The sequence below is a fragment of the Lactuca saligna genome, chromosome 5 (genome assembly GCF_052625555.1).
Source record: "Lactuca saligna cultivar CGN05327 chromosome 5, ASM5262555v1, whole genome shotgun sequence".
Lineage (NCBI taxonomy): Eukaryota > Viridiplantae > Streptophyta > Magnoliopsida > Asterales > Asteraceae > Lactuca > Lactuca saligna.
In genome coordinates, this window is record NC_136421.1 from 264,050,542 (window position 1) to 264,070,241 (window position 19,700).

At 30.5% G+C, this 19,700-nt stretch overlaps 2 protein-coding genes across 3 annotated transcripts; one reads left to right on the forward strand and one right to left on the reverse strand.

The window, feature by feature from the left end:
- The first annotated feature begins 286 nt into the window (after window positions 1–286).
- LOC145047677 (long chain acyl-CoA synthetase 6, peroxisomal-like) lies at window positions 287–5,908 on the forward strand. 2 transcript variants are annotated; one of them, XM_078996015.1, is made up of 24 exons: window positions 287–503; window positions 932–992; window positions 1,116–1,193; window positions 1,292–1,363; window positions 1,441–1,522; window positions 1,628–1,733; window positions 1,818–1,894; window positions 1,971–2,015; window positions 2,096–2,182; window positions 2,380–2,469; window positions 2,576–2,655; window positions 2,740–2,833; window positions 2,978–3,066; window positions 3,141–3,229; window positions 3,317–3,446; window positions 3,612–3,730; window positions 4,066–4,189; window positions 4,340–4,426; window positions 4,548–4,651; window positions 4,767–4,852; window positions 5,100–5,186; window positions 5,362–5,448; window positions 5,621–5,743; window positions 5,838–5,908. In XM_078996015.1, exons 1-23 carry the CDS (start codon window positions 389–391, stop codon window positions 5,723–5,725), a joined length of 2,094 nt encoding a protein of 697 aa, XP_078852141.1. In that variant the 5' UTR covers window positions 287–388; the 3' UTR covers window positions 5,726–5,743; window positions 5,838–5,908. The 2 variants fall into 2 exon arrangements, with proteins under 2 accessions (XP_078852141.1, XP_078852140.1); XM_078996014.1 differs by lacking the exon at window positions 5,838–5,908 and having other exon boundaries at window positions 288–503; window positions 5,621–5,831.
- LOC145047679 (Cupredoxin superfamily protein) lies at window positions 5,880–15,350 on the reverse strand. The gene is made up of 2 exons (XM_078996016.1): window positions 15,030–15,350; window positions 5,880–6,425 (listed from the first exon to the last, which is right to left on the reverse strand). The coding sequence occupies exons 1-2, from the start codon at window positions 15,205–15,207 to the stop codon at window positions 6,040–6,042; spliced, it is 564 nt and encodes a 187-aa protein (XP_078852142.1). The 5' UTR covers window positions 15,208–15,350; the 3' UTR covers window positions 5,880–6,039.
- Window positions 15,351–19,700: the final 4,350 nt, after the last annotated feature.

The window sequence follows — 19,700 nt, forward strand, 5'->3', positions numbered from 1 at the left end:
TAAAATAATTTGTGGAATAAATTATTCGAACCTATCGCTAGGTGCGGGTAAACGACTAGTCTATATATATATATATATATATATATATATATATATATATATATATATATATATATATATATATATATATATATATATATATATATATATATATATATATATATATATATATATCCATGTGTTCACGTTATCACATTGAAAATTATATTCCATAATCCATATTATAATATCCATATATGAAGTTCGTCAACTTTCAAAATACACCATCTCCCACTCAAAATTTTATATATTCATCCATACACATATTAAGTACACATTGTGTCAGAAAAAGTTTGAATCTGCGAGACTAGAACATAATCCCCCATTTTCATCGTTCCGGTGAAAATCAATGGAATCTAAGGCGAGCCGCCGGTTTCAAACTATTCAAAACCACATTACCTCTGCCGCCGGCGATCCTTACTCAACGCTGCAACAAAACCAAACAGCCGGGGAGTTTTTCACAGGTAACTCTCTCTCTCTCTCTCTCTCTCTCTCTCTCTCTATATATATATATATATATATATATATATATATATATATATATATATATATATATATATATATATATATATATCAAACACAGATTCATAAGGGGATTATTGTGATTTATGTGGGTAGTTTGGATTTCTAATGCAACCGTGTTTGTGATATGAGTGGGAAACTACTTTAGAATCTGGCATGTTTTAGAATCAGCTAAACGCCTAATAGTTTTATATGGCATATCAAATCTTGGATTCCATGAAACTATGCATCTATGTAGTCCGCTTTCCATAAACTCATGAAGGAAATTAGTTGTTCTATGGTTTTTTTATCAACTCTAGATTTCATATTCATATACACATATTTACTCTACATTTCATGTCTATATTCACTGATTTTGTTACTGTGGCAGAACAAGGGTACAGTGTTGTTCTTCCGGAGAAATTGAAGACAGGAAAATGGAATGTTTACAGGTACGTAGTACTCATAGCTCATTGGTTCATCATCAAACATTACATCACTTGAATCCTTGACATATATATATATATATATATATATATATATATATATATATATATATCCCTTTTCGATGGCAGATCTGCGACCTCTCCTTTGAAGTTAGTCAGTAGATTCCCTGATCATCCTGACATTGGTACCTTACATGATAATTTTGTGTAAGCATCTACTGTCACTATATTTTGATTTCTTCACTAGAATTGTAAATATTATGCAAATCATGGAAAAAAACATCAATAATTTGCTTCGACTATAGGTATGCATCTGAAACCTTCCGGGATTACAAGTATTTGGGTACACGGATTCATGAAGATGGAAGTGTTGGAGAGTATGTTAAGTAGTTTATTATTTTTTTAAAGCAGATTGGGTACAAATACTTTATAATTTATCTTCATTTTATTAAAGATACAAATGGACCACTTATGGGGAAGCAGCTAAAGCCCGGTCAGCTATTGGTTCTGGGTTAGTGGCCCATGGAATACCCAAGGCATGTCACTTGCATTATACTAATTTCTCCTTTTTGTACTTTTTTTTTTTTTTTTTTTTTTTTAATATTATGTGTTATAAGTTCAATTGTATAATATTGCAACAGGGATCCTGTGTTGGATTATACTTTATCAACAGACCCGAGTGGATAATTGTTGATCATGCTTGCTCTGCATATTCTTACATATCTGTCCCTTTATATGATACCCTTGGTTTGTACACAATTATTTTGTCAAACTTTTAAATCACCTTTCTTTATTTTATGCTGCAAATGTATTTAATGCCAAATCTTGTAGGTCCGGATGCTGTGAAGTATATTGTGAATCATTCTTCTACGCAAGCCATATTTTGTGTGCCACAAACATTGCATATTGTAAGTTTCGCCTATTTTTTTCCCATTGATACTTTTAAATGTTTAAATTTGTGACTAGTTATTAATCACATTTCAGTTGCTGAGCTTTTTGTCAGAGATTCCTTCTGTGCGTTTAATAGTGGTATGATGGTTAATCATTTGTTTCATTTCTAATCAATTTCACTTATAAGATTCTTTACTAAATATTGACTTGTATTTTAGGTGGTTGGAGGGCTAGATGAGTTAATGCCATCTCTTCCATCAGAAACTGGAGTTAAGGTTGTATCATTTTCAAAGCTTATTGCTCAGGTAACTTCAAATCCTTTTATTGAATCATAATTTAGTTTTTGATTTTGCTGAAATTTTCAATAACTCTATCTTGTTATCATAACAACACACTTAAACATCTCCAATTATAACATGAGTTTCTATGATTTGAGTTAATCTTTTATGATTTCTTCCATTTGATTACTGATTTATTGTTCATATGAAATGATGCTTTTTAGGGAAGTAATGATCAGCACCCTTTTCGTCCACCAAAACCAGATGATGTTGCTACAATATGTTATACAAGTGGTACAACGGGGACACCAAAGGTTTTTTTTTTTTTTTTTTTTTTTTTTTTCTTATTGACTTATGCTTTTTCTTTTTAAGTTTACCAAAGTTGAATCTTTTCTTACCATAAGTATTAACTATCTTAAGGGGGTTGTACTTTCCCATGGAAACCTGATTGCAAATGTTGCTGGTGGAAGTCTTGAAATTAAGTTCTATCCATCGGATGTGTAAGTATTATCATTCTCAAATTGGTTAAAATGTCAATTTTTTTCACCATTTTTTTCTTCTAATGGACTCCATGTTTATTTCAGTTATATATCTTATCTTCCTTTGGCACACATATATGAAAGGTCCAACCAGATCATGTTGGCATACTATGGTGGCTCAACTGGATTTTATCAAGGAGTAAGAAACACAAGTTTATGTTCTTTCCATATTAAGTTCATGAGAATGATTTCTCTATTGTACTTAATCACATCATGACAAAACTATTGTTTCTTTTTTACTTAACGGGGAACAAAATCTTACACTGCATATTTATTCGTGTAGGACAATTTGAAATTATTGGATGACATGGCGGAATTAAGACCTACTATCTTCTGCAGTGTTCCACGATTATATAACAGAGTATATGATGGGTATGATAATTTTATTTTTAATTTTTCAATCAATAAGGCTTATTGATGCTCAATTAGGTGTGTGGTTATTGCAGTGTTATGAATGCAGTAAAGTCATCTGGTGGTCTGAAAGAAAGACTGTTTAATGTTGCATTTAATGCAAAAAGGCAAGCATTACTTAAAGGTAACAATTAACAAACATTTTTTTTAGCAAAAGTGCACCTTTTAGGTTAAAATACTTTAGATAATATAATCTAATATTATCTTTCAGGAAAAAATGCATCTCCTATGTGGGACAGATTAGTATTTAACAAAATAAAAAACAAACTTGGTGGACATGTTCGTTTTATGGTTTCGGGTGCATCACCCTTGTCTCCTGAGGTCTTGGATTTTCTTAAAGTGTAAGTTATTTTTTGGGCTAAATGCAATAAATAACAACTTACTTTCATTCATATATTTTTTTATAGCATCCTAGTTGCATTTCTTTCTATTAAAGTATTGTACACATAACAAGCAATCACTAAAAGTACATTGCTATTTCTTGGGTTGAAACCCTATATTTTCAGGTGTTGCGGTTGTTCAGTATTGGAGGGGTACGGAATGACTGAGGGTTCTTGCGTTATAACTTCTATGAATGAGCATGATGTCCTCTCTGGTCATGTAGGCGCCCCTAACCCTGCTTGCGGTTAGTTTTTTATAATTTCTGCATTATAGCATTGTACTTTCATTTCTTTTTGTCATTTCAACTTTTTCTTATTAGGGCATTGTAGTTTGAAAAATTCTATGCAGTTGTAACATTCTACGTTTAATCTTTCTCATTACGACATCATACTTTCAAAAATCTATCCAATGATAGCAATGAAAATTGCTTTAATTGGGTAGAGTTTTTGAAGTACAATGCTATGATAGGAAAAAATGAAAGTAGGATGCTATAATACATAAATCAATGGAAGTAGATTGCTATTTCTTGCATTTAAATTTTAAACCAATATTAATGTATAATATTCGTGTGTGTTTTAGAGGTAAAGCTTGTGGATGTTCCAGAGATGAACTATACATCAGATGATCAACCATACCCTCGTGGTGAAATTTGTGTGAGGGGCCCAATTGTCTTCCAAGGTTACTACAAAGATGAAGTGCAAACGTATGTATAAATATAATAATTAATCCTTACTCTCTTCTCTTTTGCTTTTGTCATGCATTAGACTGATGTCAATGGGATATATCACATAATTTGCAATTTTATATCCATTAGACAATATTTTATGATTAACATTTATAAGATTTTTTTCAGGAGAGAAGTAGTAGATGAAGAAGGATGGCTTCATACAGGAGACATAGGATTGTGGGCACCTGGAGGCAGATTAAAGATTATTGATAGGTAATTAAGCTGTAAGAAATTAATCATTTAAATAAATTACAATTGCCTTGGTTTGTTGGAAACTGGAATTAGATATGTTGTGCTATGTATCTTAAAATAAATATGTTTTATCTTGTTTTAGAAAAAAGAACATATTTAAATTGGCACAAGGAGAGTACATAGCTCCAGAGAAAATTGAGAATGTATATGTTAAGAGCAAATTTGTTGCACAGTGTTTTGTTTATGGTAAGTAAACAAAATCCTTTCTTTCATTATTGATTTTTTCAATTTATAGTGTAGTGGTGCTATATATTTTGCTTATTTGTGTATTATATAAATTATAAATATTGGTTTGAAACAGGTGACAGCTTCAACTCATCTTTAGTTGCTATTGTCTGTGTGGACCCCGACATGCTGAAAGCATTTGCTGCTAAAGATGGAATAAAGGTGAAATATAGTTATTTGGTCATTTATAAATCATCTATCTCTACACAATTCATAAACGAATTCACAATAAATAATTAATTTTCCTTCTCTGTTCTATATATTTCCCAAACTAGTCTTTCTGTAACATATGTTATAGGGTTTTATCAATATTACAAGGATACAATTTCAGGTTTAAATTTATTTAAAAATAGTGTTTGTTTTTTAATGGAAAGATATATTAACAATTAATCTACAACTTGTGATCCAGTTTGAAAGCTTAGAACAACTGTGCAATGATCCAAGGACAAGGACTGCTGTTCTTGCTGACATGGATGCCATTGGAAAAGAAGCTCAGGTAACCATTACACATAACATAGTTCTACTGTTTTTTTGCTTTTATTTAAACTGGACAAAAAGTGAAATTTTCATGTCCCAGATCATTAATTTAACTTTTGTCATTTTTATCAAAATAAGGTATTTGTAATTTGTTATGTATGCCTGATTTGGTAAACAATGCCATTGTGATGCAGTTGAGAGGTTTCGAGTTTGCAAGATCTGTCACATTGATAGCTGAACCATTCACCATGGAGAATGGCTTGCTCACTCCAACTTTTAAGGTATATGAAGTTCAACACACGAGTTTTAAATATTAGTCAAGTATTTAAAATAATTAACACATGTAATTTGTAACGATGACAATAAACAACTAGCACTATTTTTTATTTTTATTTACATTAAGTGCTGTATGGATAAATATTGTTAAAAATATGCCCCTTTTTTGTGGTGTAGGTGAAGAGACCACAAGCGAAGGCGTACTTTGCAAAAGCAATAGAAAAAATGTATAAAGAGGTTTCAGCGTCTGAATCTTCGGTTAGAAAAACTTTTGTGAGATGAGAAGATGTTTTGTTTGTTGTAAGTGTTGTAATTTGGTTTGTATTTGTATTGTTCCTTTTTGTTCATATAAAATTTTTCAATAGGTTGTGACAATATTGAAATGTATTTGCAGGGAATTGTATCATTTAACTGTATATGCATCACAAATCAAAAATAAACCACAATCTGAATGTAATACATATCATAAAATCATTACAATTATCAAAAATTTATTGTGATTCGATTCTTACACAAAGCTGGCACGCCCACTTCTACAACAAATTGGTATTAAAATCTCTTCAATCACTTTCATCATACAAATGAATCAACCGGTGTCACACAATACTAATAGCAGCAAGAAGAGCTATAGCGAACCCTAGTTTAGTTGATGTAGCAGTAACTTTACCAATGGAATTAGGCTTGCTTGCAGTGGCGCTGGAAGGAGTAGAAGATGGAGATGGAGAAGAGGACGATGGTGATGATGATGGTGATGGGGTCGGAGCTAATGTAGAAGAAAGCCGTTGAACGTTAATGTCGAGCTTTTGTCCGGCTTGGCAATGACCAGGGACTGCGCAGAGATAGTAGTGGTGGCCGTAGGTCTTGATGACGATGGAGTCGTTGCCAGTAGAATGGGTGGCGATGGGGGCGGAGACGTTGCAGGACCTGTAGTCGCCGTGTTTCACTTGCATCACATTGTGAAACTGCTTGTTGTATGTGAAAACTGAGATACCAAATTCGCACCAAAGGTTTATAAGTATAATCAAAATGAATATATATAATTTTTAGGAATATTTACGATTTGAAAATATGACTAATGACATCTGTTTCATCAGAATTTAGACCCCAATTTTTCCACTTAAATCGCCACTCACTAGTCTACGTCACGTAGCGTCAATATGGGCATATGGCGCTGAAGTGTAGGATGCACACGACTCAAAGCCCCACTGGTTAAAAACTCGAGCTTAATATTAAGCTTGATTATTAAGCATGACAGAACATGTATATGTGTTCATAAATTTGTGTTTTGACTTTTGTGTTCTTAGCTTTTTAGAGGGTAAAAGTTGCAAAAGTTTTTTTTTTTTTTTTTTTTTTTTTTTTTTTTTTTTTTTTTTTTTTTCAAAAGTTAAAAAATCAGGTTTTCCTATTCTTCCAAAAAGTTAATTTTCTTTATATATAAAATTCGAAAGTAGTTTTTTAAAAATGTTTTTACCAAATATTTTTTACCTTTTATCTCTTCCTAAAATGATTTTTGGCATCTCAAAAGCTAAACCAAACATCCTCTTAGTTGAGTATATTTTAAATTTGTGTTATGTGTCTTACACATTTCAAACACAAATTTATCTATTTAAACATGTATTAAACACCAAACAAATTTGTATCGACACGTGACATGTATAAACAAATATATTCGTGTAAATTAGTGTTTTTTCATGTCGACACATGACATATAAACAAATTTGTGTTTGCACATGATACGTATAAACAAATTTATGTCTTACAAGTAAAACAAGTTTTTTTTATGTAAGTTCATATTTTTCTGTAACTCGGTTGAAAACATGTTTATTATCATGTGTAACAAGAATTTGCTATGTCTCGTGTTCTTGTTTAATATCCAAGACACATTTTACAATTCGTGTCTGATACGTAGACACAAATTGTCAGGTCTAAAAGAACTTGCACTCGAGTTGGTGTTACTAAAGTTCGATTAGGCTCACGAACTTAAACGGGCTTATATATATATATATATATATATATATATATATATATATATATATATATATATATAGGTTTAGGTTCTATGGAAAACAAAATACCCTAAAAATCATAAAAATGCATAAAAAAAATACTTAAAGATCATAAACTTTTTTTTTTTGACTTTATAAATTAAAACATGAGTAAATTACACAAATGATCCCTATGGTTTTGGGTAATTTGCATGTTTAGTCCCTAACTTATTTTTTTAACTCGGAAGGTCCCTACTATTTGTTTTTGTTACACTCTTGGTCCCTACTGTTTATTTTTGTTACGCGTTTGGTCCCTATCTTACCTAAAAATACTATTATTTAAATAGGGGAAAATGGTGGGGTAGGTAAGGTAAGGTGACGGAGTGGGGTTGGGAGTGTGTTTGATTAAATAAATGAAAAAAATCAAGGGCAAAATAGTCTTTTTAGGTAAGACAGGGACCAAACGCGTAAGAAAAACAGATACTAGGAACCTTCCGAGTTAAAAAAATAAGTTAGGGACCAAACGTGCAAATTACACCAAACCATAGGGACCATTCGTGTAATTTACTCTTAAAACATCGCAACTTTTTCTTCAAATTCGTTGAATTTTTTTTTTTTGAAAAAAAACCAAAAAATAATCGATTTTTTATTTTTTAAATTTCAGTGATTTTTATAAAAACCTACGATTTTTTCATATATAAACTCATAAAAAGTTTTGTGATCTCTAAGTATTTTTTTAATGTATTTTTAGGGTTTTTTTGTTTTCCATATAACAATTCCTTTTATATATATATATATATATATATATATATATATATATATATATATATATATATATATATATATATATATATATATATAATGATTTATTTTATTTTTATATATTAAAATAAATAAGTACTTAACAAGTCAATTCCTTATTTTTATTAGCCGAGCCTAATCCAAGCCTAAGCATGTATAATTTTTCGCAAGTCAATTTCGAGCTTCGTACCATAAGGCTCTAAACATATCGAGCTTGAGCTTGAGCCCGGATTTTTTTTTAAACTAGTCAAGGTTGAGCTTTGTTAGGCTCAGGCTCGACTCAACTTGTTTGCGCCCCTACTAATGTGACATCTATAGGCATTTAAAAATATTTTATTTTATTCTAATTTATTATTGTTATTACATGAAACTTTTCCACTTGTATCAACATAACAATGATGCATATGGATATAACATGTTACTAGCCTACAAATAAGCAAATTCTAATATGGTTCCTCTAATATGGTGCTAACATCTATATGGATTTAAAAATATTTTTTTGTTTTAGTTTATCATTATCATTATTATTATTGTTGTTAATAAACCCTAACAACAAATTTAGCTTTCTTGTTCCCCACCCATTGATGTTCACACCGTTCATTAGCGCCCCACTCAACGTCTTCTCCGTCGATGGTGACACCAAATGACAATTTCTTTGTAATTTGTGTCTCTTCCTTGTTAGTTCAAAACTCATATGCAAAACAAGGAAGACATACACATTGTTGTTCTTGAACACATAGAGGATGAAAACAAATCAAAAAGTTAAAATCATGTTTTGATTTAAATCTTCCTGTTGATAAGAATGAAGACAATGAGGATGAGATAGAATCACGAACTCAAAAAGTGCAGTTTTTTGGTTGAAATTGATGAAAAAAGTGGTGGTCAACCTATTCGAACTATTTGGAAGATATCAGCTCTAAGAGATCAAGTAAATCAAATGTATTGTTAGAGACTGAGAATGAAGTAATGGTGTAAATTCTTGCATCTTGTTGGTTATTAGACCGAAAAGATGTTAAAACTAGATTTGTATTGAGAATTTATGGAAGCAAATGTGAAATAGTGTGTTGATAATGAATCTATTGCGAGATTAGTTGTGGTTGAAGTTGATGATGCATTGATATTCGACTTCCATAAGGACCATGGTGAAATGATGTAAGATATATGTGGAAACAATTGATTTTCAAAGAAGAGGGTGGCATGTGGGATCCTTTGATATTTAATAATGAGTAAATTACATAAATTGTTTATGGATTGGGTGTTCTGTGTATTTGGTTCATAACTATTTTTTATTCAGACCATTCGTATAACATCTTTTTTTACATCCCTCACAAACATAAAATGACAATATTGTCCTTGTCTATTTTTTTTTTAAAATATGTTATTTTTGATTAAATATATAATTAGTGTTTGTCCTTACGAAATAAAAATGAAAGTATAATTAAGTGTCCCTATCTCCGGTTTGTTTTCCTTGTTAGTCGATGCATGTCATGTCTGATTATTCTTCGGCCATTTAACACCCAACCATGACCATCATCTCCGACTACCTACTTGCCAACGACAAAACAAGCCCTTTGTTCCCAAATGATTATATTTGTTCGTATATCTCAAAAATATCTTGATAACACCATCATAACCTAAAAGCTCCATCTGTGAACTCAACTTGAAAACCCAAAAACAAATGTGTTGATTTTCTTCATGGTGTCTTCCTTCCCATCATTAAAAATATTCTCAAAAACCCACCATCATATCAATTGTGAGCTTAAATAAATAAAAATATATACAAATAACGTTACATAAAGAAAAACAAAGGCACTAATAGTCTAAGTAGAAAAAAACAAAACCAAAACAAGAAGAAAGACGATTTCCTAAAGTGGTTTTCATGGTAGGTTGTTATGTAGCCAAAAGACTAAACCAGATAGACCATCTCAATATATTGAGAGGAGGATGGGGAAGATCGAAGACAATTGTACCTAGCATGACAACTCTCTGCCCTAACCTCTTGCTCTTGAGCATTTGGATCGAAAATAGCATAACACAAGGATGATTTATGTAAATTTTCCAATAAGTGCATTAATAGGGTGGAGTCCGCAACAACATCGAAAGTAGAGGGTGGGAAAGGATACATGTGGGGGTGTCTCGCGGCAATTTTAAACCCAACAAAACTCTAGCTTCTCCATTTATGAGCTTGATTGATTTGTAACTTTATAACAAAGAGATTTTTTTTTTATAGCTTATTACTTTAGACTATCTTTAATTGACCACTTAATACTATTTGACTATGTAATTTTTTTATCGCTTAATATACTATATTGAGTGTCAATATACTTTCATAACTTGTACATCTAACCCTTCTACTTTAATCATATTTCATTTTAGCCCTTAGTTTTTTTTACTAATTTGTTATTTCTATATAATATTTAATGATATCTTATTTATAAAATATAAATTTTATAACAATAATATAATATTTTCAATATTTTATTTTCTTTCTATCACTATAACATAAATATAAATAAAGACTCGATATACTTGTATTTATATGTTCATATTAAAATATGATTTGTGTTTAAAAATAGACTAATATAAAACATTTTAGATGAATGAAGATAAATTAGTTAAAATTTATATAAAAAAGTATTTAATTAAGTTTAATCATTGCATGATCATTTATTTAGAGGTCAAAATTTATACAGTGATACTTATTTTGAGTAATGATATCGTATAACCATGAGAGAGAGAGAGAGGTATGATGACAACACCGAATACAACTGGGCCAAAAGCTCACCAAATACCGCTGGACCAAAAGCTCGTTAGTTGGTTCTATGTAGTTAGATCCCCTTTTAAATTCATAATTAACCGATAACTATAAACTTTACTTTATAATTACTTTTCTTCTATGTTATTGAGTATCATTATATAATAATTTTTTTACATATAATTATAAATAGTTATGAAATAATTATGAAGATTATTTTTTTTACAAATCATAAAACCATTTTTGTATAATTTATTTATTTATCTTTTTTTTTTTTCAAGATTTAACTTTTTAAATTGTTTTGACGTTTTATTTGAATACATTGTTTTGTGTTTTTTTTTGTTCGAGTTAAAATTTTAATGTTTTTTTTAGCGTTTTATTTGAATATATTTTTTTACACTTTGTTCGATTTTATGTTTTTTATTTTTTTTTAACATTTTGTTTGTCTATATATCTATGACCACTGTAATCGTAATTTGTAACTTAATTCAATTTTGCATCGTGAAACTTTTTATTTTGATCGTAATCTATTCTATTTGGGTAGATAAAAAATTAGGATAAAATGAACAAGAAAATTAATTTACTTCTTAAATAAATTTAAGATGATTAAAGAAATTCCAATGTAATCGGTTCTAAGTATGTGTCTTGGAAATGGAAAATCAATGAGGAAATATATGGTTTTGCTTTTGAAAGGAATAAGAACTTTGATTTTTTTTAACAAAATCAAATTTATTCCGATCAAATAAATAGTTATAAAAAAAACTTTTAGAATTTTGGATAAAGATTTTGAAAAAAAAAAGTTTTAATTGGATAAATATTTTGATTTTTTTCAACTTGTTATAATGAATATATATAACTTGAAAACGCATAAAATGAAAAAAAAAATCATTAAATAATGATAATGTATGAAAAAACAAACATAAATAATAAGATTTTTTTTAATAATTGAAATAAAAAACTTGATTTTTAAAATTAAAAAACATATATAATACTTAATTTATTTTAAAATAACTAATAATTAATTATTAATAAAAATAAATTAATTCTTATTTAAAAGTAAAAAGTAATGATTAGTTCATTATTAATGTTTGACTTTAATAGTTTTATATAAAAAATTAGTCAAATTAGAAAATAAGGGTCTAAAAGGTATTATTATTTTGTTTTTCATTGTATTTTTTTAATACATAGAATGAAATTTTGAAAAACATAACAAAAATATGTTATACGTGTCATCTGAATTAGAAAAATAACGTTAAATAGCAACACACAAATTCCCCAAACAATAAGGATTTTTTTTGGAAACGACAAATGAATAAACGGAAATCTACTCGCATATTTCAACGAACATCCTGGGTTCGAGCTTCTTTACAGGGTAAACCCAGACCCCACAGAAATTTTCAGGGAAAATTTCCCCACATGTAGCACAAGTTTAAGAGTCACCTAAACAATATGGATGATCCGTTCTACATTAATGATAAAATTTATTATTATTATTATTATTATTATTATTATTATTATTATGTTGTAAAAGATATACGCATACGGCAAAAGAGCTTTATTATTTTTAGAAAGACTAAAACAACAATTAAATATTGCCAAAATAATGTTTTTTTCTGCAAAAATAAAATTATTTAGGGCCAAACCACAAAAAAACTAAAATTTACTTTTTTCGTTATGATAGCATTTTAACAAAAATGATATTTGTTGAAATTTTAGGAAATTCCAATGACAATTTGACTTTGATGTTTCAAGGATTGTGATTGTATCACTTTCTGAAATTTATAATCCGTCTTATTGTCTTAAGCACATGAATTTAAAAGTGAGATAATTTAAGAACTTCAATTTTGATTAGTAGCCTCTGAGAATTAGAAACACAAAATAATTGTTGTGATGTGTTTTTAGAGAGACGGAGATATAATCAGTGTTCGGTCATATGAAAGTTTTAACGTTTGCATGCAATGTTCTTCTTCTTTTTATATATGGAAGATGGTGGTTAATGACAGTTACAAAGGAATAGTTGCCGCCTGGGTCTCTGCCCCTTGAACTTCGCTAGGGGTGTAGCCCCTTGGAACCTTGTTCTCAAGGATGTTGTCTGTAGACCTCCGTATTTCTAAATCCATATCTATAACTGTGAATGTGCACCTAGTACATCCAGTCTCAGATAGTAAAATGAACTCAGCATATGTTGATAGTAATATTAACTATACTAACATATATGAAATAACGCTAAAATCACCAACACCGAGCCTTCATGGCTTAATATATTAGAACCATTTGTATTTATGTTAGACTTAAAAAATAGTTATTCGATTATTCTTCAAAATTCCTATAAAATGAAGTTAAATGGAGCAAAAGAGCATGAAACCGCACCCACATAATAGATAATCAGTAGTGTTTACCGCTAGACTAAGCCTAAGGGGTGTCTTAAAATATTTACCGACGGATACATCAGATGATAGAGACATTTTTGCAAAATTTGCCATTATTATAAGATGTTAGGGTGTGGCAATTTAGATTGCCACCGTAGAAAATAAGGGAGAATGGATTATTTTCAACGGTAAGTCAAGAGAGAGACATCGAACTTTCACCACTGATAAAAAAAGATTGAAGTGCGTTGTTTACCTGCGGTAAACATGTCATATCAACAACCACCGGTGGTATTAATCTAGGATACCGATTAGCCTAATACAAGTATGCATATATTTGTAAAATGTGTTTTAGTCAAGACTTTCTCATATTTTAAATTAGGGAAAATGACTTAAAAGCCCAACGAAGTTTCCAAACCGTTTAAAAAACCCCAATCATGTTTTGTCTGTTAAAAAAAACCCAACAAACTTAACATTTTATCTAAAAACCCAACTAAGTTACACTTTCTCGAAAGTCAAATAAGAGAAACAGATGACGTGGCTATTACCGTATCGGAAAAATGACTTGTTAGACCAACGAAGTTTCCAAAACGTTTAAAAAACTCCAATCATGTTTTGACTGATAAAAAAAAACCCAACGAACTTAAACAAAACAAAATTGGAATTTTCTGAAACTTTGTTAGACTTTTTAGATAAAATGTTAAGTTCGTTGGGTTTTTTTGAACAGATAAAATATAATTAGGGTTTTTTGAATGGTTTGGAAACTTCGTTGGGTTTTTAAATCATTTTCCTTTTAAATTAAAATGCATAAACAATGATATTAACAAAGAAAAAATGGAAAACTTTATCTATCATAATAGTTTGCCGGATAGCACACGTAACCAAGGAGCACTACTTTGAGAATGTAATTATTAAACGTGATGATAAAGTAGCACTACTTCGAGAATGCAATTATGATGGACATACGAATTTGCAATCACCAAGACACTTTATTATCGTTTTAAATTAAATGATTATGGATTTAAATTTCATTATTAACATATATAAGGTCATGTAGAAAGAAGAGAGAACAAAGAAGAAGAAGAAACTCAGAAAGTGATTGGTTGTGGTCTTCCATGGTAGTTACCACGACACCACAATAATGACATCGGGGATGGTGTGCACCACCGTAACAAGGTTGCCACCTTACAACAAACCCTCTCTGTGACCAATATACCCTTCGGCCTAAACAAGCTCTTTCTTTAGTTATTTGTCACTCAAATAGAATGTTTTCTTAAGCGAACACGTATTGTAGGTATAAAAAGAACATGTGTAGTTGACAAGTGTAATGCGTATGTTTCCTTGCTTGTGAGATTATTGCAAAAATTATTAATTTGCTAGTATTAAACATAACTAAAGTACGTAGCATATATATACGGCTTATCTTCAAAAGTAAATTAGATGCAACAAAACTCCCAACACAAAACGATCAACTTAAAGGTACTTTTTATCATTTTCATTACATTTTTCTCACACGTATTAGAAGTTTTTACATTTTATAAACTTTACACCATAAGAAAACCGATTTTCACAGTTCAAATCGTTTGGTAATTAATAATGAACACCATATATAATAATATAAACATTAAACACACAAAAGATAACCATAAAGTGAAGAGGAAAAGATGAAAGATACGTACCAATGGTGTCTCCAAACTGGAAGGTTTTAGTAGCAGCCCACTGCTTGTAATTGACATTGCCAATGGTGGTCCATCCTGCTGAGTCCCCAACCGTATACAATGCTCCAAAGGTTGTCTTCATCTGTGAGCCATAAACCACCATGGAAATCAACAGTGCAGCCACTGTCATCTTCTCCATTTCTGTTATGATATGTATATATATATATATAACTTGTGTTGGCTCTTAGGTTTAGAGTTAAGTCAAGGATCTAAACCTATTTATAAGTGTATTTGTATATGTGTGAGTGTTAGAGAGTCTTTTTCTTTGTCTTTATTGGTGGTTGGGTCATTTAACTAGCTTGGGATATTTGTTGGGTATATGCTTGTTTATAAAGAGTACATTTTATTTTATTTCTGTAAAAAAAATAATCGGCTATTTTTTGTTTTAGGAAATTTTGTAAAGTCGATAACTTTATATTATTTAAGATAAGTTCTCGACTTTTGAGGTTAATGAAATAATTTAGGAAAATATTTAGTTGTTTACCTCTATTTTTTTTTTCTTTTGGTAAATATTAAACTTAATTTGTTTCCTTGTGGTTGGAACGATTTGATGATGACAGGCAATGGCAACAGCATGATGGATCTGGTAGATGATAGTAAGCATGCGGGAAAACTTGAAAGCAAAGGATGTTTTGTTGTCTTCTTTGGGTTTGAACACTATCTTGTGATGTCATGATATGGATTCTACCATGAGACAATCTCTTTATTTATTCTTTAGTTTATTACTTTGGAAGTGTTGTCGAACCAAATCAATATATCATTTCTAACATACTCTTTATAACAAAGGTTTGATGACAATTTTGATATTTTCTCGACTAAACTACAATTTTGGTCCTTGTGGTTAGCAAAAAAGTGTAGATGGAATCTAAAAAGTTTCCAACTTACACCGCTGATCCAAAATCATAAAGTTTTTGTGGATTTGGTCCCTAAACAACTTGAAATGACTCTTTTACCCTTTTCATTTTTATTTTCTATTTTCTTTACTAATTTAAATATTTAAATATTTAGAAAAAAAAATCCTACTCCACTCATCCAATTATTCCACCGGTATCCCCCCTCTCTACTAGCTCTCTCTCACACACACACTTACACACACCAGTAACTTAATCCTTCATCTTCTTTCATAATCAAACCCACCCACCAAATTCTTTCTAATATGTTCAAAACTCTTGCTATTTCCTATCATCTCCAAATTTTAAAGATGATGACGATGATTTCGAAGAAGACCCATATCCACAAGACCTCAAATATTTCACCTAAATCAAACGAGTTAGACTCGTTTGCCTAAAATTCCCCAATTGCATGGATTATTTAGTGGATGAGATAGGATAGTGAGATAATGATATAGTGTTGCTCAATAGGAGAAGAAGGGAGACAAAAAAGAAAGTCAAAGAGAAAGAATGAGGTGTCTCTAATCTACTAGCTTGCGTCCAATTATCATTCCTCTCAATTTCAATCCATATCTCTCTCTTAGAGGGTTATTGTACCTCTCGATTTGTTCTGATTCTCAAGATCCTAAGCTTTCAAACAAGACATAGTTGTGAAATCGATGTTAAAACCAAGGAAGAAGTAAGAAAATCAAACCTAATTTATTTTGATATTTTTATGTGAAAATGGTAAGATTTCTGGAAGAGCTGAGAAATTATCGATGATGTAGGTTCTTGTTTTTTTTGTTTATCGATGATGGAAGGTGTGGGTCAGTGTTGGTGATGGAGGATTTGGTATTGCTACTGCAATAGTGGTTTGAGATCGAAGGAAAAACATGGTGGGGGATTGAAGAGAGAGAGAGAGAGAGAGAGAGAGAGAGAGAGAGAGAGAAGTGTACAGGCTGGTGGGGGATGGGATGGGTTATTTTCTTTTTATTTTTTTATATTAAAAGGGTATTAAAATAAATATAAAAAACAAAAAAGAAATAAAAATGACAAAATAGTCTTTTCAACTTTTTCAAGGACCAAAACCACAAGAATTATTCTATTTTGGACCATTGGTGCAAGTTGAAAACTTTTTGGACTCCATCCACACTTTTTTGCTAACCACAGGGACCAAATTGCAGTTTAGTCTATTTTCTCTAAAAAAATTGGCAACCAAATGTGCATAAAAACGGGCAAAGATGCAACAATTTTGAAATCTTTTGGGAGTAATGACAAAAGATTATGTTGTAAGGCTGGAGGAATGATGTTAATTTTGTCGTGGTCCACATATGTGTCATATCAAATTCATCATACTACAACAAAAATTTGTTATTTACATAGTGTGGGTTACCAGGCATACCAAACATTAAAAATTAAAAATATAAAACATTAAAAAAAAAAATTGTTAATCGGTGTGTAGTTAAACTCGGTGATTTATTGTGGAGTATTGCCGCCTAGCCGAGTTTACTGAAGTGGTGGCATGGTGTTCACTAATGCTACCTCGGATTTGCCGAGTGGATTACTCAATGACTCCATCGAGTCTAATTGTCAAGGAATTCATCGTAAGGATGGTGCTCCAGTGTAGGGGTTATATTGCTCCGGCATAAAGCTACAAGAGGAGAACGGTTCTACAAATTTCTTCTTTCTAGAGAACTAGCAATTAACTATATGATCAGTTAGGATTGTGGAATCTCAATCTTTTTCGCTCTCGACAAAAAAAAAAAAAAAAAAAAAAAAAAAAAAACAATTAACTTATTGCACTTCAAAAAAATTCAAACATTTAACAATTATAATAAAAGGGTATAATAAAATCATATATATAGGCAATTAACTTCAACAGTCAAAAGATTACATACCTACTAGGTCAACAATTGACAATATAATCGGTTTATTACAATTGCAAATTACAAAATTACATATTAAGTTTCATATAATTATGGGCACAATTTCACAAGTAAAAAAAATTAATCTCACAATTTAACATATAATAACATAAATATCATATACATCCCTAACTCCTAAGAAGGTAAAAAAAAGGGGGAAGAGTCATGATGACTTCTGATTACAAGAAAATACACTTTTTATTGTATTTTGTTGTTGACTTTCTAGTAATCTTATATCTACTACACTCTAATTGAGGGCCACAAAATCCAATATATCCGTTATACATTTTAACCCATTTTCTATTTGGTCCATAAAATAAATTTTCCATTGAGGAGGGATGGCGACCCTGAGTAGAAGAAGGCCCACCTAGAAAATCAACAATTTTGATTATTTTGTGCTTCATTTTGAGATGCCTTTTCATCAAATTTCTTACGATTTTTCATAGTTTGCTCAAATGATTTTGTTTATTTTTATGTAAGGAAGAATTTAGCTTAATTTTTAATTTTTTTTTTTATCAAGAAATAGCTAAAATGACGATATTGTTAGATTAAGGCCTTGTTTGATATACCTCTGACCGATTCGGGTCAGATGTTTTTGGCTGACTCGGTCAGCTAAATCTGTTTGGTAAAACAAATTTTGGTCATCTGACTTGGAAAGAAAGGTCTGGCTCAATAAGAAGAAAACAATTGACTGATTGAGAAAGGGAGAAGCCTTTCCAAGTTGTATCCTTCCCTATGTTCCTTTTTCACACCTCATTCATGAATTCATTTTTTAATCTGATTCTTGAAATCGATTCTTCCAGCCCCTTCAATCGATTCTTGAAATTGATTCTTCCAGCGCCTTCCATCACAAGTTCTCCTCTTCTCATCAGGTACACATTCTCCTTTCTTCACCCTCTTTCAGTGGCTCCTTTGTGCTCTTAATTTATGAAATTGATTTCATAAAAGTTCTAATTTTTGTTGTTGATGGGGATAAAAATTCTAATTATTTTGTTGTTGAATGTTCCGATTTGTGTTATTGATTTTTCAAAATCTGAATGGGAAAGTTCCGATTTTTGTTGTTTGCTCTTGAATGCTTCATGTGATTTTTCTATTGTTGGTTGTTTCATACCTGAACACATAGATACATATCTGCTCTTGAATGTTATTTTTGGAGATTATGAATTCCATGGAATGATTTATGTTTCCTTGTATTATCCTTTATTCCAACTAGGATATGAACCTTCATCAATTAAGTTTATAACCTCACAAAAGATCAGATTTTGATAGAAACTAAATGAATGATGTTGTAATGTTGTAGGTACAAGTGATGTAGGCGTGTGATCTAGTGCCACAATAAAGGGAATGGGTTAAGAAGAAAGAAGGTTATTCGTCGTCATCAAAATTATTGAAACCAGAGTTTCCACTTAGCAGACATTGAAGAGGGAACAAACTTGGGTTCGTAATTGTGAATACCAGAGATGAAAAGAAAGATAGTAACAAAACCATCAACAATGAGATTGAGGGCAATAGTAGAATAAGAAAAGGTTTGAATGTCCATCAAGAGGTTGGGAAATTATTGCTTATGATGATATTTTGTGACAATGATAGCTCAAATTAAAGTATAATGATCTGATAAGATGATTTGTATACCATGAAGTTATAAGTATTGTATATTGTTCTTGATTTGAGGATTCTTGTAGTAATAGCCTAGATGAATATGAATTTCTTATGGATTGTCAACAATTGTAAAATTTTGTAACAATATTAATAATAATTTGATGGTAGATTATTAGTTGCTCTTTTGGGGTTTTGATTTTTGAGTTGTGTTGTTTTGCAATAATTTGTTTGGTTTCTAT

Excerpts from the sequence above, each read along its gene's own strand:
- LOC145047677 (XM_078996015.1), top strand. The coding sequence starts at position 389 with ATGGAATCTAAGGCGAGCCGCCGGTTTCAAACTATTCAAAACCACATT. Across the intron at positions 2,656-2,739 it reads AAGTTCTATCCATCGGATGT|TTATATATCTTATCTTCCTT; the intron begins GTAAGTATTATC and ends TGTTTATTTCAG. Across the intron at positions 5,449-5,620 it reads TGCTCACTCCAACTTTTAAG|GTGAAGAGACCACAAGCGAA; the intron begins GTATATGAAGTT and ends TTTGTGGTGTAG.
- LOC145047679 (XM_078996016.1), bottom strand. The coding sequence starts at position 15,207 with ATGGAGAAGATGACAGTGGCTGCACTGTTGATTTCCATGGTGGTTTAT. Across the intron at positions 6,426-15,029 it reads CCAGTTTGGAGACACCATTG|TTTTCACATACAACAAGCAG; the intron begins GTACGTATCTTT and ends TTGGTATCTCAG.